General features: G+C 37.6%; 1 protein-coding gene across 1 annotated transcript; it reads right to left on the minus strand.

The window, feature by feature from the left end:
* Window positions 1–791: 791 nt before the first annotated feature.
* Window positions 792–14,915, minus strand: LOC139731071 (neural cell adhesion molecule 1-like). Its single transcript, XM_071641950.1, has 6 exons — window positions 14,575–14,915; window positions 8,016–8,330; window positions 5,351–5,692; window positions 3,749–4,159; window positions 1,507–1,818; window positions 792–1,075 (listed from the first exon to the last, which is right to left on the minus strand). Exons 1-6 carry the CDS (start codon window positions 14,600–14,602, stop codon window positions 792–794), a joined length of 1,692 nt encoding a protein of 563 aa, XP_071498051.1. The 5' UTR covers window positions 14,603–14,915.
* Window positions 14,916–16,039: the final 1,124 nt, after the last annotated feature.

Here is a 16,039-nt window from a genome sequence, read left to right on the forward strand (position 1 = left end):
CTAAAATGTGCTCCCATTGTGACATTGGTCTGAAAGGTGCAAAGTTACACCTGTAAATTGCTCCGAGTGTGACACCGGGAAAAGTTCAAAGTCGATCTATTTTCTTGGGGTGTAGTATCGTCTTCTTCTACTTGTTCTCCTTTCAATATCATAAATAATCAAATTTGTGATTATCTGTAATGATTGATTGAAATAGATTATTTGTGTGCAGCTTTAGTAGTGACCATTGTAATATCGTTGTAGTCGTGCTACATTTATGATAACACAGCTTTGGAGACATGAACACCCCTTCTATCTCATTTTTGTACTTGGACACAACAAGTCTTCTCCAAGCATTGAATAAGACAGATCACACTATCTAAGACTTTAATTCGATACTCACTGAAGAGCAGTATCCATACATTGAGGTTAAGACTAAGTAGGTGACGCTTTCACGTTGATAGTCGATTGTCATTTAGAGATAAACAATTAAACCCATCAGGAGTGGGAATAACATCTCTCTGGCAAGCGTTCAACCTTACATGTCATTTTTTGCAGCAGTTCGCAAGAATAGAAAAAAAAAAGACCGCCTATTCTTTCTTTCACTTTCATTATCCCTCCTCTCTCTCTCTCTCCCTCTCTCTCTCTCTCTCTCTCTCTCTGGCTGTCTGTCATTCTTCTGAAAGGCAGACCGGAAGAACATCTGACATGTCTGAAGATAATTAATTTGACATGTATAGAAACAAAGACAGAAAAGATAAAAGGATTTGAAGAGGAGACTAAAGCTTTTATCACAACCCACTCTCAGCTCATCACTCACTGGTGTCTATCGCAATTGACACTTCGTCATTGCCAAGGATGTTATACGCAATGCACATGACCTCAGACACTCCCGTCTGCCTCAGCGATCGATCTAGTGCAATCGACACCCGACCGATCGTTGTAGTGCCGTGGATCCGTTCTTCCGTTTGGTTGAGAGGGTTTGGATTCGTCCATTTGATGGATGGGGGAGGATGTCCTTCAGCGATGCACGTGATGTTCACCCTGTCGTGCTGGAGGTTGTATGCTGCTTGCTTCGTTACGATCGATGGTTTGTCTAGAGTGACCAAGATGAGAAAATATACTGATAAGATACTGATGTAAAAAATACTGAGAACATACTGATAACATTGAATCATGCATCATGATGTTGGCTCACTGTGCATAACATTTACAAATTTTGAAGATGTTGTTACTTCTTATTGGGGTTAAACGCATTTTCTATCATCAATAGAAAATACGCCATTAGTGAAATAATCTATACAATAATCATTATCAATAAACGATAAATTACATCATGTTTCATTCTGGTAATTCGTTCGTATATTTGTTCCGCTTAAAGACAGCAGAGACTGCTTTGATTTCTTTATTTCGATGGTTGAGGTATATAGGTGTTCACATTAGCGAATAGGAAATCAGAAATGTGACCGTTCTGTAACAAAACGATGATCACCCACGTTGATAATATCACTATAGAGCTTGACTCACATATAACGTCTACGTAAATCCGTGACGACAACTCTACCGCACCAATCCCGTTATCGGCAACGCACTTGTACGGTCCGGCGTCGCTACGGGTGACGTTACTGAATACGAGGACACTGGAGCTCCCGTTTGCGGTTGACCCGACCCCGTCAAGCTTGTTGGACCGCTGCGCGCGTCGGCCGTTGTCGCCTCTGACCCAGTACACGAAGTTTGCGGGACGCGGATTGGCACCCACTGCTTCGCATTCAATGGCGATCCGAGCCCCTTCCACCACCTGTTCTAGACTCCAGTTTGTTCTCAGATTGATGGGCGGGGCTGCGAATAGAGAGACATTCACCACTGACTAACGCTAAAGAATATATATATCACAAAACCACCAAAAAATCTCATGCCCTGATTTTATGTAAGGACTCAAAATAGGTGAAACGGGTCAACCTGTTCAAATATTGAGTTAATTTTCATATTTTTTGAAAGAGCAATCTTTCTTCTCCTTCGATATTATTCTAAAGTTTGAGATCATTAAACGAATTGGAAATAGTGTTTTTCGCGGTTTTTTTCTAGAACACTTCTTTGTTGAAATATAGTGTGATTAGGTGTGTATTAGAGCCCTCTTTTCATTTCTTAAAACCCCTTCAAACTCTTCACCTTTAACTGTAATAACTTTTGAAAGTTTTTTGCTTTGAAAGTTGGTATTGGTCAACAAGTATTTGTTTTGGGAATAATTGTATCAAATCTATTCAAATGTTTGCTTCTCGACTATGAGAGGTCCGTACTGTCATTTATCCACACGAAAGAGACAGGGTCCTGACATTATGCTACTGAAAATAAAAATCGAAGATAAGCATTCGAAAGCGTCCCCCTATAGTTGTCTTTCATCAAGTTGTTATTTTTTACAATTTGTCATTTGTCAAAATGCACTGCATTATCCTCTTTCAAGCGCATTTGGTTATTAACTATAAGGCCATAGTCCATTTATGCCAAGAAATAAGGCATATACGGACAAAACAAGTTCGAAATGGAATTAGAATTAAACTATTCCTACGGTAACGTACTGCTTGCCCTCACGGCAATACGATTACTTTTATGAACATCACCGTCACCATCATTACCGTAACTATCACCACCATGGTCACACTCATTAGAAGCACCTTAAGATCGTTGGAATTATCATCTTCACAAGCACTGTTATGAGTCACAGTCACAGTTTATAGGACAGTCGTTGTTGTTGTTGGGGTTTTTTTTCAATCAGAAATACCCGGAGATGTTTATCTGTTTCATTTCGATCATCCAGATTGCGCCAGGTTGCAGCGTCTTTATGTGAACCCTAGGGATGTCATTGAAGCCGAAGATACATATAATTATGTATCACTAAACCTCTTAAAAGACTTTTTTTATAAGCCAGTTGATGAAAATATGATAGTATTTCATCTCAGGAGAAAGGGATGGTGGGAAAATATGATTTGGAAGACGGACCTGCTATTTTAAAGAAATTATGAAATCAAGACTAGCTTGTAAGTATTGTGAAAGAGCATTGTCCTCTCTAGGTGAATATTTCCGAATACCTTCCCCCACCCCCCCCCCCCCGTCCCCCGAAAATATTCTTTTGTAATTATGCATTAAAAAAAAAGATTGATATTATTTAGCAGAATGCAATAGTATTAAAAAAAAAGAATATAAATTTCTTAACAATATACGTGGGGTAACACTCGTAAAAGTTTTACTTATGGCTATCATATATTAAAGGGGATGGCTAGTAACTGATCAGTGGGAATCAGTGGGAATGCTGGAGGATGATTGTTCCAATCCTTGTGGGATTCATTTAAGAGTACATTATATATCTATTGTTGTGTGTTTATTTGCTTCAGAATGGTCTCATATTCAAGTAATGTGCAGTTTAATGTTTCCAGGTTAGCGTGCCTGGTCAGTGACGGGGCATTAATCTGCACATTACTTGAATATGAGACCGTTCTGAAGCAAATAATTTTCACACAACAGTAGATATATAATGTACTCTTAAATGAATCCACAAGGATTGGAACAATCATCCCTCAGCGTTCCTACTGATTCCCACTGATCGGTTACTAGCCATCCCCTTTAAGCCATTCTTGTGCCAGTGTCTTCGGCATGTGTCTTCCCATCGACTTCAGCGTACGAGGGTAAAAACAAACAAACAACAAAAACAAAAACAAACAAACAAACAAACAAACAAACAAAACAAAAACACTGACACAATGATTGCGCTTACATTTGATGTGTAGCTCTGTTGCCTGTGACCTGAGGGGCGAAATCTCGGCTATACTCGATGAAGCATGGCAGGTGATACCCTTCCCATCATCCCTTCCGTCAACCATTAGGAAGAGATGACTTGTGACGTCATACTTGTCGGCCTGATTCAGTGTGGCACGAACGTCGCACAGATAGGAATCCTTGTCCACTAGGGACCGCCCCTTCCGGGTTAACGCGAAGGCATTGGGATCTCTTGTCGGCCTGTGATTGGGGAAAAGTTTGCGCACCGTGGCGTTGCCCTCGATAACCGACCAATGGAGAGAGGCAGGGGGAAATGAGTTGCTCGCGGAGCACGTCAGTAGAATGGAGCGCCATGATCGCGAGAGGGTGACGTTAACCTTCTCCCGGATCATCGGCCTTTCAAGAGGAACTGTGCGTTGCAGAGGGAAGTAACAAAGGGAAGAATGAAACCAGTTTTGCTATAGTAGTATCAGACTTAGGAAATAAAGTTTGGTATCACTCTTACGGAGAAATGTAGGATAACACAATCTTAAAGGAGAAGGCTAGTAACTGAACAGTGGGAATCAGTGGGAACGCTGGAGGATGATTGTTCCAATCCTTGTGGGATTCATTCAAGAGTTCATTATATATCTATTGTTGTGTGAAAATTATTTGCTTCAGAATGGTCTCATATTCAAGTAATGTGCAGTTTAATGTTTCCAGGTTAGCGTGCCTGGTCAGTGACGGGGCATTAATCTGCACATTACTTGAATATAAGACCGTTCTGAAGCAAATAATTTCCACACAACAGTAGATATATAATGTACTCTTAAATGAATCCCACAGGGATTAGAACAATCATTCCTCATCATTCCTACTGATTCCCACTGATCGGTTACTAGCCATCCCCTTTAAGATCAATGAAGCAAAGCGAATCAATAAATTTCACAGTCTCCATTATGTACTGGCTAAGGGAGAAAGTAAAAACATCCCCAGAAGGTAGAATAGTTTTTCCTGTGTCTTACGGTATATCATTCTAGTTACAGTGCATTATTGGGTATCAATTTGAATTATACCGTCGTTGATTTTTTTTTCTAAAATCTTACTATATATGAATATGAATATGTGCATGTATAGATGTAAGCTTCAAATTTTGATGTTAATATACACCAAATTTTTCAGCCAGTGATGTGTTCCGTTTTAACTTAACACAATCCTTTTTCCCGACTGATATTACATTTAGTTTAAGCCAGTTTCTAATTTGTGAGATAAGATGTTTAGTCTAACGTTGTTCTTTGACCCCTTTGTATAGCTTGAAGATATCCTGTCTGATATATATTACATTATATTCACTTATTACTTCCCCTTTTTAGGATAACCGTTTAATTTGATGAAGAAACTTTAGAGCTGTCAGAGGGTAAATCCATTTCAGCTTTGTGACTTTAATAAAAATGTTTTATTTTGCTAAATTTCTTTCACAGTAATATTGCACACGACTAACATAATCTCTCTTTATACATTTTCTACGCATTATTATACATCTTCTGTTTTAATTTAACCATTGCCAATGAAAGAAAGTAAGAAAAAATAAGAACGTGATATAAGACGATCGATGACCCACCATAAACCTGAATTGTAATCGTCACTGACACAGTCGAGGAACCAGCCCCCGTGGCCATGCATTTCAGCGACTTGTTGCTAAATTCGGGAATGGTCACTCGCGACAACTTCAATTCGCTGCTCGTGTCATAACGTCCTGGACTACTATGACTAGGGTAGGAAAAGGTCGGGACTTCCCGACGCACCGGCGTGTCGGATAAGAACCAGGTGATTGTCGCCGCGGGCTTGGCTCCAAACGAGTAGCACTGGAAGGATTTGCTATCATCCTCCTGGATTAAAATGGTCTCACCGTCCTTAAGGAATGGTCCGTCATCTGCTGACATGATTGCCTTCAAAACGGGCACTGCATGCCAGATGGATTTGAGAAGCCAAAAAAAAAAGACAAATAAAAAGCAGTTCTTTTTAGGAATAATAAAATCGATGTAATACATTTTATTGAAGCTCATCGCCATTAAAAATAGAGATAATAATCCTGGATAACTATTATTACTAAGCCTGTCTGGCACTAATCTTATTGCTGGATAACCGTAATCCTTGCTTTCATATATAGTTTAAGATACTTGACATTTTAAAAATAAAGTCGTTTCTAATATTTGCTTGCTCGTATTGCGAGACTCTATGTCATATGATAATTACGTTAATACAAAATACACTTTATGACGCCGATAAGTTTGATATCGTTGTATCATTTACGTCAAGACCGAATTACTGTTATGACGTATACCGGACAAGAAAATTACAGTGATTTTTACGAATAATGTTTTCAATGTTATAACTGCCATCAATATATTCTCTACCGTCAGAAAGCTCAGAGAGACTTTGAAGGAGTGGTATAGTATTGATAGAGATGACGATTGGACTTTTAACATTTTGCGAGTTCAGAACATTCCATTCTCAGTGGAATTCTAAGTTTATTTGAGATATCAAAAAGATAGCGATCCTAGTAAAAGGTGGAATCCACCTTTTATCACTATCGCTTTGGTTTACTTTGTTTTTGGATAACTCAGCCATTCCAAAGCCGATTTTCATCAAATAAACATTGAATTCCTCTTAGAATTACGTCCTCTTTCACATTTCAAAAGATGTTTCTCACTTTTCACACACAAAAAAACAATGTTAGAAACCTGAAGTCAAGTCTCAAAGTAAACTATACAATCCCTTTTATAACTCAAATCTACCAGGAATGACCAAATACATTATGTTACAACTTTCATCTCCAAAAATATAGGTATTCTTTTTAAGACCAAAAGTTATTCATTTTCTTGAAAATTCTCTTTTTACGCTTTACAATTCCCTTATCCTACCATATATCATGTTTTGTAACCTATTGTGAACTACGAATGCGAAGACTAAACTCAACTCTGTTTATTTATTACAAAAGAAAGTCATTCGTATCTGTACCGGCTCACAATATATAGCTCATTCTAATCCGCTTATTTTCATCAGTTAAAACCATTGAATATATTTGGTATAAATAAATTTCAATGTTTCTTTTTTATTTTTAAATATCTAATAATTCAATTCCAGATTCTTTTCATGAGTTTTTAAACTGAATATAGTACTATTCATTCTTATCCTATTCATAATTATGAACATTTTCAGTTAGTAAATCCCAAATTATTACTTGCTCAAAAATCCATTGACATAATGGACCAGATCTTTGAAAAAAAATTCTTCAAGATTATTATAATCATGTAAAACGTTATATTCTTTTAAAGGCAAGTTTGAAAGTTATGTTACTGTGAGGCTACAATATGTGATTATCGATTTTGTTTTGTTTTGATCAGATTTCTACCTGTGAAATAGATTTAAAACTACAATATACAGTACACAATGTTTCTGTGTCTATACCATTTTATTTTATCATCATCACAATCACTATCACTATCATCTTCATATTCATGATCACATTTTATTTTGTTTTTCATATCATCACCTTTTTTTTCCATTTTTTCTCAATTCTGTTAAACTAAATGCGTGTATCTAAATAAGTTCTTGTCATATTTTCCCGGTACACGTGGTTCAATGAACAGTGTCCGGGCACTATAGCACTGGTATTCTATATTTTTTTCCCGACCTGTGTATCTCAAAATAACTACATGTATATTGTTATAGAATAGTATATCATTCACTCATTATTTATCTAGCGATCCACGTCCGACAAGCTTTGCTTTTTAGTGGATCACTATTTTCCATGATCGAATTTATTTTCCGCTCGCCCACGTAGTATTTGTACAGTGTTCCTCTTTATTATTGTACAGATATGTTGTTCTATAATTTGTCTCGTATATTACATGAATCTTTTGCAAGCGATTGAACAATATCATTTAATGACATGTATACATTGTACTATGTTTTTGATTTTCGTTGATTGGAAATAAACTATGATTGAATTGAAGTTTCATGGGCTGCTAAGTTTTCAAGCATCCGCTTATATAGTGGCAGTCCTTCTTCTGCATCATTTCTTAGGTAATTGTTTGCAAATCTGATATCAAAATATATTTTGATAATGGAATCAATGTATATATTTTTTCCCTTATTATTATTATTATTATTGACGATGAAATTTATACGATGATATTTTCTAGGATATTCCGACAAAATTCTAATTCGTGTGTAAATGAATCAAATCAAAACAGATCAAATTATATGAAATGAATAGTTACCTTGCACGGTGAGCTGAAACGTGCAGGAACTATAATAGGATGGACGATCATCAACCCCATGGCAATGATAATCCCCTTCGTCTGCTAAAGTAACCCCCTCTATGATCAGTTTGTCATCATTTGTCGGTATACAGACATCAGTTGAATTCCCCGACGGTGCCGGCTTGGACCTGAATGTCCACCGTATCCCAGCAGGATTCCGTCGGGGCAGGCAAATCCTTGGACAGACCAAAGGGACCCTATCGCCGTACAGGGCCCTGATATCTTCAAACCCGGCCGCTGGAGGCAGAGTGGTACATCCCAGAACCAGAGTCACTGAAAGGGTTAAAGTACACGAGAAAATACAAACATCTATATAATATTATATATATATATATATATATATATATATATATATATATATATATATATATAATGTATGCATGTATCTGTATATTGCCTCTATACATATATATCATTGTATTCATTGCCCCCTTTACACAAATACAGGGGGCGCTGTGTCATAGTGGAAAAGACTCCCGACTCTTATCAGCGGACCCGAGTTTGATTCCTGCCCACGTGATTACGTCCTTCGACACGATGTTTTTACCAACCATGTCCCTCTCGACACAGGTGTGGCTACGCAAGGGTAATAATAATGGCAGAGCCATTTTGTACAGAGCAGGGGCAACACTAACGAGGCTACCCTGGATAAAGATAAAGAAGACCTCGATGTTTTCATGACATTATTGTTATTATCATTATTATCATTGTTATTATTATTGTTATTATTGTTGTTATTATTATTATTATTATAGTCATCATTATCATCAGTTGTAGTAGTAGTAGTACGAGTAATATCTTTCAAGGAATATATTCCAGAATATTCATATTAGTTTAACCAAAAACGATTAGAATACAAGGTGCATGAGGTGTAGTGGAAGTAGGATCTGAAACATGATAGCAGGACCAAGGTTCGATTCCCTGATCAATGGTGACCGTCCCTAGAATAGATGATTTCCCTACAATGTCCCTTCCGGCCGAGGTAAATTATGTTGGAAGATCCCCTTTAAAAAAACAAAACAAAACAAAACATAAGAACAAAACGTTGTTGATGAGTCAACTTTTGGTAATCAGTAGAGCACATTGTTTTAGTTGTTAAAAATCTAACTAAATACTTGTTTGTTTCATTTTTCCATTTGAGAAAATGGCTGGATAGCCCATATTCAGGAGCGCGAGCTCGTCTTCCGTGAGGTCCACGAGGTATGATTGCAAAACGTTGCTCAGATAGACTGGGGGAAACTATTCAACAATAAGGTGGAAACTACGCCAGGAAGGGTTACTATAATCATTTATTCTCAACTCCTTAATGACATGTTTACAATCTACACTGTGTGCCGGCCTTAATAAACATTCTCTGACATGAATTATGAATATTTATGAATATGTCTTTGGAAATGTTCGAAAATGCATAGCCATCAATTCAATCCAAGGTCCGATGGTAGAAATTTAATTCATCTCGATATTCTAGTATCAGCGCACACATTTAGAGATGTCATTTGCTTGGCAAGAAAATAATTTAAGACAATAGAATGTTGATGATTTCCATACTCTGAAGAAATTTTTAAATTTTTCTTCTTCTTTCCTTTTTGTTCTTGTTTGTAACATTATTTCATGAATAAATACTAGCTGACCTAAATTATGATGTATTTTCTTTTCTGGATATTTTAACAATGGAAAATTAAAATTTATTTTTGTACTAAATCCACTTTGCTTAAGCCTAAGAAAGTCCAGAAAGAATAAAATGATAATTCGCTAAATGTGGCGTCCCACATGGTAGCTTATTGAGACCATTACTTTTAATTGTTTATGAATGACTTTTGCAGATCATCTGACATACTCTCATTCATAGTTTCTGCTGATGATTCAAATGTTTTCTTTTCCCGCCAAAACCCAGTTACTCTCATACACACTGTCAAGTCCGAATGGAAAAAAAAAACCTAAGTATGACCCAGTGGATGGGAGCTAATAACTTATCACTCAATCTTCAGAAAACTAAATTTATGTTTCTTTTTAGCAATTCTATTAAAGGTTTATTCTTTTATGACACTACTATGAGGTTAAAACGTGTATCTCACATAAAGTTTCTCGGTATTTCAGTTGACGATGAACTGTCGTGGAGACCTCATATCATTAACATCAGTAACAGAATTTCACGTAATATTGGTATCATTAACATACTTAAGTTTCACATTTCATTGTCCTCTTTGTTGACGTTGTATCTTTTTGATTAATTATTATCTGTTTCAAAATTACAGAATTTTAGCATGGGATAACGCCCATCAAACTTTATTAGATAAACTATTATTACAAAAAAATGTTTAAAAAAATACAAAAAATTGTTTGTCTGTCTGTTTTGATTGTTTTTGTGTTTTGCTGCTTAAACTTTTTTTTGCAATGGTGACACTTATGTGTGTGTGTGTGTGTGTGTGCGAGAGAGAGAGAGAGAGAGAGAGAGAGAGAGTAACGGAGAGGTCTGCGTGCTAAACTAGCAACCAAAACATTATATTTGTGCACAGATCAATGGAGGATTTTTAAGTATTATAATGCATGACATCATCTCCGCTTATTTGCATAAGACATGATTTTTACCATTGCACTACTTATCAAAAAACATGCAAAACTTTTAAATTCATAACTTTCTTGCTTCGTATCCGATTTTGATATTAAAGACTTCTGTCAATCGGTTAGTCTGATTTAACTCTATTATTTCATAAACGTTATTTGTTTGAAATCACTTTGTAATAAAGCTCATAATCTTCTTTCATTAATTTTGTCTCTTTCTGAATTTTTTACAAGAATTTTTCAATTCTAGACTTACTCGAACTAATGACCCATGTCAGACTGCTCATACAAAATTCTATACTAGACAAAATAATGGATATTCTGGCAACATTAACTGGACCCAACCTATATTTATACCAAACACCATTTTCCACTTTCACAGACGCCACAAACGTTATCTTAGTTTTGTATCGTTTGGAAATGTTGACCTCGTTATAAAGAACCAATGTTTTCCCTCTCCGGATATACATTGTATACAATGTATTATGCTGTTTCTATCTCTCTTTCGTGTGCGAGATGTTAGAAAACTTATACGTGTGTATCGACTGCGACGAATGTCTGTGGTGGTATAGGGCTATTGTTTAAACCAGAACCGAAACTGAATCAATGAATGGCTTGTGTTATTAATATATATGACCTCCCTGCCCATATTGACAACCGCATTTTATGTTCATGAAGTGCTTGTTTCGCACATGAACATTCTTCTTGAATATTTAATCAGCTTTCCAAAACTGATTTACCATTCCTCTTTGTGTCATGGTCATTATCTGTAATGGCCGCAGTCTCGGTCACGAGCAAACTGTCCAGGCGCTTTGGTAACTTAATCAGCATGCATAATGTGCACACAATGATATCCACTTACCTAAACGCATAGTACATTCGTTATACCAAGGAAGTATCGCATGTCTACTATAGGGTATACAGTCATGTACTGACATTCATGTACACATACAGGCATTGTGCGACACACATTATCTTAACCACACATACGTAGGCCTACATAATCCCTTTCCACCTGATTGCGTAGGTTTTCAATGTCTGCTCACTGCCATATTTTGTCTGACAATTGCATATGAACATAATCTTCCACAGTCAAGGTGACAGATATCCTATATCAGACTCTACTAATGGCACAAAATCATGTTTAGAAATAAGGAGAAAATGCTACTCTATCATGCAACTTTCTGCATTTAAAAGAAGTGAATCCACTTGGAAAATGTTAGAGAATGTCCTACTGGAAAGAACACAGTGTCCCACAGTGTGTTCACAGTGTGTTCACATAGTCGACTGTGTAAAAACGCTCAGATCTAACAGTATGGGGATGATTTCACTCAGTGGTTTGGTTTTCACAGAGAGTTCACATGGTAATGCTTTGTTTCACACTGTGAATTGATGACTCACATTGTATTCACATTGTTAAAAAGCTTGAATTTAACAGTGTTGAGAGATGTCACACTATGTTCACACTGTGTTCACACTGTGTTTCACACACTGTGGGACAGTTTGTTCTTTCCAGCAGGGTAATAGGCTTTGTTTGAGATCTACGATGGATGTTTACATATATAATCCCATTCCTCTTATTTGAAGATGTATAGACAATTTCACTGTAAAAAAAAAAGAAAGAAAAAAAAAGAGAGAGATGAAATTCGCGCTCGTTTTGACATGCTTCCAAAGATCTTACTCATTGTTGGTATGTGCGTGGAATTCCCCGCTAAATATATTGCTTTCGCATGGTTACAATTCTGCTCGCGTTTTACATGTTCGAACTTCAGTAAAGGTTAGTGCAACCAACTTTGTAGTACATATTGGAGGATAGTCATTTGACTTCAAGGCATTCTTGTACCTCGATGGATTTCTGAAACAATTTTCAGAGTTTGCCTGACGCTTCTCAACTCTTGCAAAGCAAAGCAACATAAGGGCTTTTTACACTTGTGTTTCTTAACCCCGGACTTTCTCTGACCCAGGACTATCGTTAGTCCCGTACCAATTTTTTCAGCTTTTTACACTCGCCAATTAGTCCCGTACTATCTCTTGTCCGGGGCTAAGGAGAAAACTGACCTTTTTACACTCGTATTTCTTAGCCCCGGACTTTCCAAACCACATGAATATTCATAATTACGCTGTGTACTGTACACGTACACGCGCGCACCGGCAGCACTTGATTACCTCGTTTCTGATTGGTTAGTGAGGGTCGGACCTCGTCTCCGTCGCTTAGCCCAGGATTATTTTTTCGTTCTGTTTACACTCACTTGCTTGGCACCACAATTGCGGTGCTAGCACCGCAATTGCGGTGCTAACCCCTGCTATTTTGCAGGGCCAGATAGTACCGTACTATCGGTGGGGCTAGCCCACTTTGGCAAAAACGAGTGTAAACAGAAAGTGGGCTAAGGATAGTCCCGTACCAACGGTGGGGCTAAGGCCCCCCCTTAGCCCCACCGTTGGTCCGGGGCTAAGCAAAATTTTACAAGTGTAAAAAGCCCTATAGAAACAGGCCACTGGACATTCGACGCACTAAAAAGTCACGGTTCGGTAACTAATGCAGGGATGGATCCAGGAATTCCGTAAAGAGGGGGCGCCTTTACAAAATTAAAGGGGGCGCACGCACGCCTCCCCATTTTTTTTTTTTTTTTTGGTCTTTTTATTTCTTTTGGATTCGCCACTGAAATGTACATTTGCGTTAATCACAGGGCTCATTTACTGCACTTTTAGCGGTTTACCAATCTTTTCCTGGCTCCATAAAAAAAATATGACATGTTTGATTGATTTGATTTTGATTCTCTTTTTGGTTGTCTTTTCGAACTGAGAATGATCTTTGTCTTTCTGTGATATGACTGTATACGATTCATATCCGTGATTTTATTTTTTTTAAAATAAATAAACTAGGCATTGTAAAAATAAGCTGTGTCGCTTAATATTGAAGATTTCATAACGATAATACTATCCTCAACACACCTGAAAACTTTGAAGTGTGTATATATAAATCTTAAAACAACAGGCAGAATAGTTGTTTTCCGACCACGGCTGAACGAAAGAAAACTTCACGTGTGAGTCACAAACTCTTAAGTAGCGGAAACCTGCAACACCTACAACAACATCTTACGCAAATAACGCGTTCAGCAAAGCCACTTCTATGGTACACGTGCAGCAGACTATACAGAGATGTGTAATGCAGTGCCTATAAGGTCGACATTTCGTCACCATTTGCTTTTTATCACATTGGAGGAGTATAACGACTGCCTTTCTCTCTCTTTTTAATGGTGGCATAGTTTGCAGAGCAGACAGACTTTTGAACAGGGAATGCTGATGATGACATTCAAACACTGTAGTAAACTTAGTCCGGCTTTACCATGGCAATGTCTTCATTGTTGCGTTTCCCATATTATCACTTTTCACTATGAGGTTTAGATGAACTGAAATATTGCCACTTATGCATGAACGTCCTTTACAATTAATGTCGAGATGGTATGATGTGGCACCCGATGTGAAACAAATTACATCTTCGAAAACATAACAGTCAAATGCTCGTTTCAAGAAGAGCTTTGCTTCCGTTATTTTGCGGGTTGTTTCGTGTATCAACAACGTTTGCCGAAGATCTATTTCAGGCTCTCCTTTTTTGTAGTTTCGTCAAGGAATAGATCAATAAGTATTTGTGCACGCTTACTACTTCCCATGGCATCTCGCTTGTCGACTTTATGTCTAGTATACAATACATCCTGCTTACAGAAAATCCAATTTCAGGGAAATCAGATAAAGGGCACTCTAGATCGACCCACAGCATCGTTCTCAGTGATCCAAACATATCAGATATACCACGTTGTGCTATCATACCACCCTTCAAAAAAAAAAATCCTGCGAGGAGATATTGTGCAAAGATCTAGTTCTGCACCTACAAACGAGGTTTTAGCTGACACGTGGAACTCTGCTGGGAGCAAATATTTTGATTCATGATACTCACATAAGGACAAGAACCGGAGCGACATCATATCACGTTTCCCATGTCGCAAAGGGGCATGTCTTCCTCATCCTCTCTCAGTTTCCTCTTTTCCCCCTTCTCTTTCTTTTTTCCTCGTCTTCGTTGTCTCTTTCTTCTTCTTTTTCGTCTTGCTATAATGTGTTTTTCTCCAATATCTTCCTTCGCCCCTTCTTCTTTTCTACTTAGTCCTGTGCTCCTCAGTTCCTTCAATTCAGGGGAGCCAGCCAGAGTGGTCAGACGACATAGTCTACTTCCACTGGTCAATTCGGTTCAAGACTTTCATGCTCTGACCATCCATCCAGATACATCCAACCACCTTTGCATTGTGACATCAGGCATTGTACTGTCTCTCCTTCTCTCTCATGCATATATCTGGGATGGATAGTTCTTTTTTTGGTCACTTTCACTTCCTTGTGAGCTGAAAGTGTAAACTGACTCCACATTAATCACCGTACGGTGCTTAACAGTGCTTCCTTGGTGTTCAGATCCCTTCCGTACAAGCACACTGAGCATTTTATAACAACATAAAGCATCTTCAAACATACGCTCGCACACACCCACACACACACACACACACATTGAATAAGTACGCAGCATACAACAAACACAAAACAAACTTATACATACTAATTCACACATAATACAATACACATTTAAGTTGTATCTAGGAACATACAGTGTATCATATATTCCTGATGATCATTTACAGATTAAAATGAATAGTAAACCGTGAAATTCATTGCAGAACTTACCATATAGCATTTAAAAGGAGTTGTTTCATCTATGTTTTGTCTTTCTTCCAAAAACTTTCCAACTGCTTTGATCGAAACGGACTATTCATTGTCATTGCCATTGTCAAAACAATCAGTTGATATATACAAGTTTAATGCACACAAAAATTCTACTTGAAGGTATATGTTCGGACTTCATCTATTAAAGTGTGACATAGCGAGCTTTAGATCTAGGACGCAAACGCTAAGATGACGTGAGACAGTGGTTTCCATTGTGCAACCCTGGAGGCTGCAGTTGACCGTTCGCGTCACAGATCTAACGCCTGCTATAATCACACTTAGATGAAGTCAGAATATATTACCTTCAAGTAGAATTGCTATGTGCATTAACATTATATATTATCATAACTGATATTGTTGTTTTTTTAGAAGAAAAAACAAACAAACAACCAGAACAAGAGGAAAGGTTTTATTGTGTGACTTCCTCATCCGGTACACTAGCTGACACACTTGTTTGTCGAAGTGGTACAGGATATCCTCGGATATCCCCAGTGAAGAAATCCCGAGGATTTGGGGTCTGATAGAGTTGTCTCTTCATACATGTACTGCTGAATGCTTTCACTTTTGATGAATAGAATGGTATGGCCAAACATTGTATACACAACGAGATTCATAAGCGTGTTGACAATAGAGAATTGCTGTTTGTGTGTGTCATT

This window comes from Diadema antillarum, unplaced genomic scaffold (assembly GCF_040938485.1).
Source record: "Diadema antillarum isolate AM-2024a unplaced genomic scaffold, OU_Dant_1.0 seq00000356_RagTag, whole genome shotgun sequence".
Taxonomy (NCBI): domain Eukaryota; kingdom Metazoa; phylum Echinodermata; class Echinoidea; order Diadematoida; family Diadematidae; genus Diadema; species Diadema antillarum.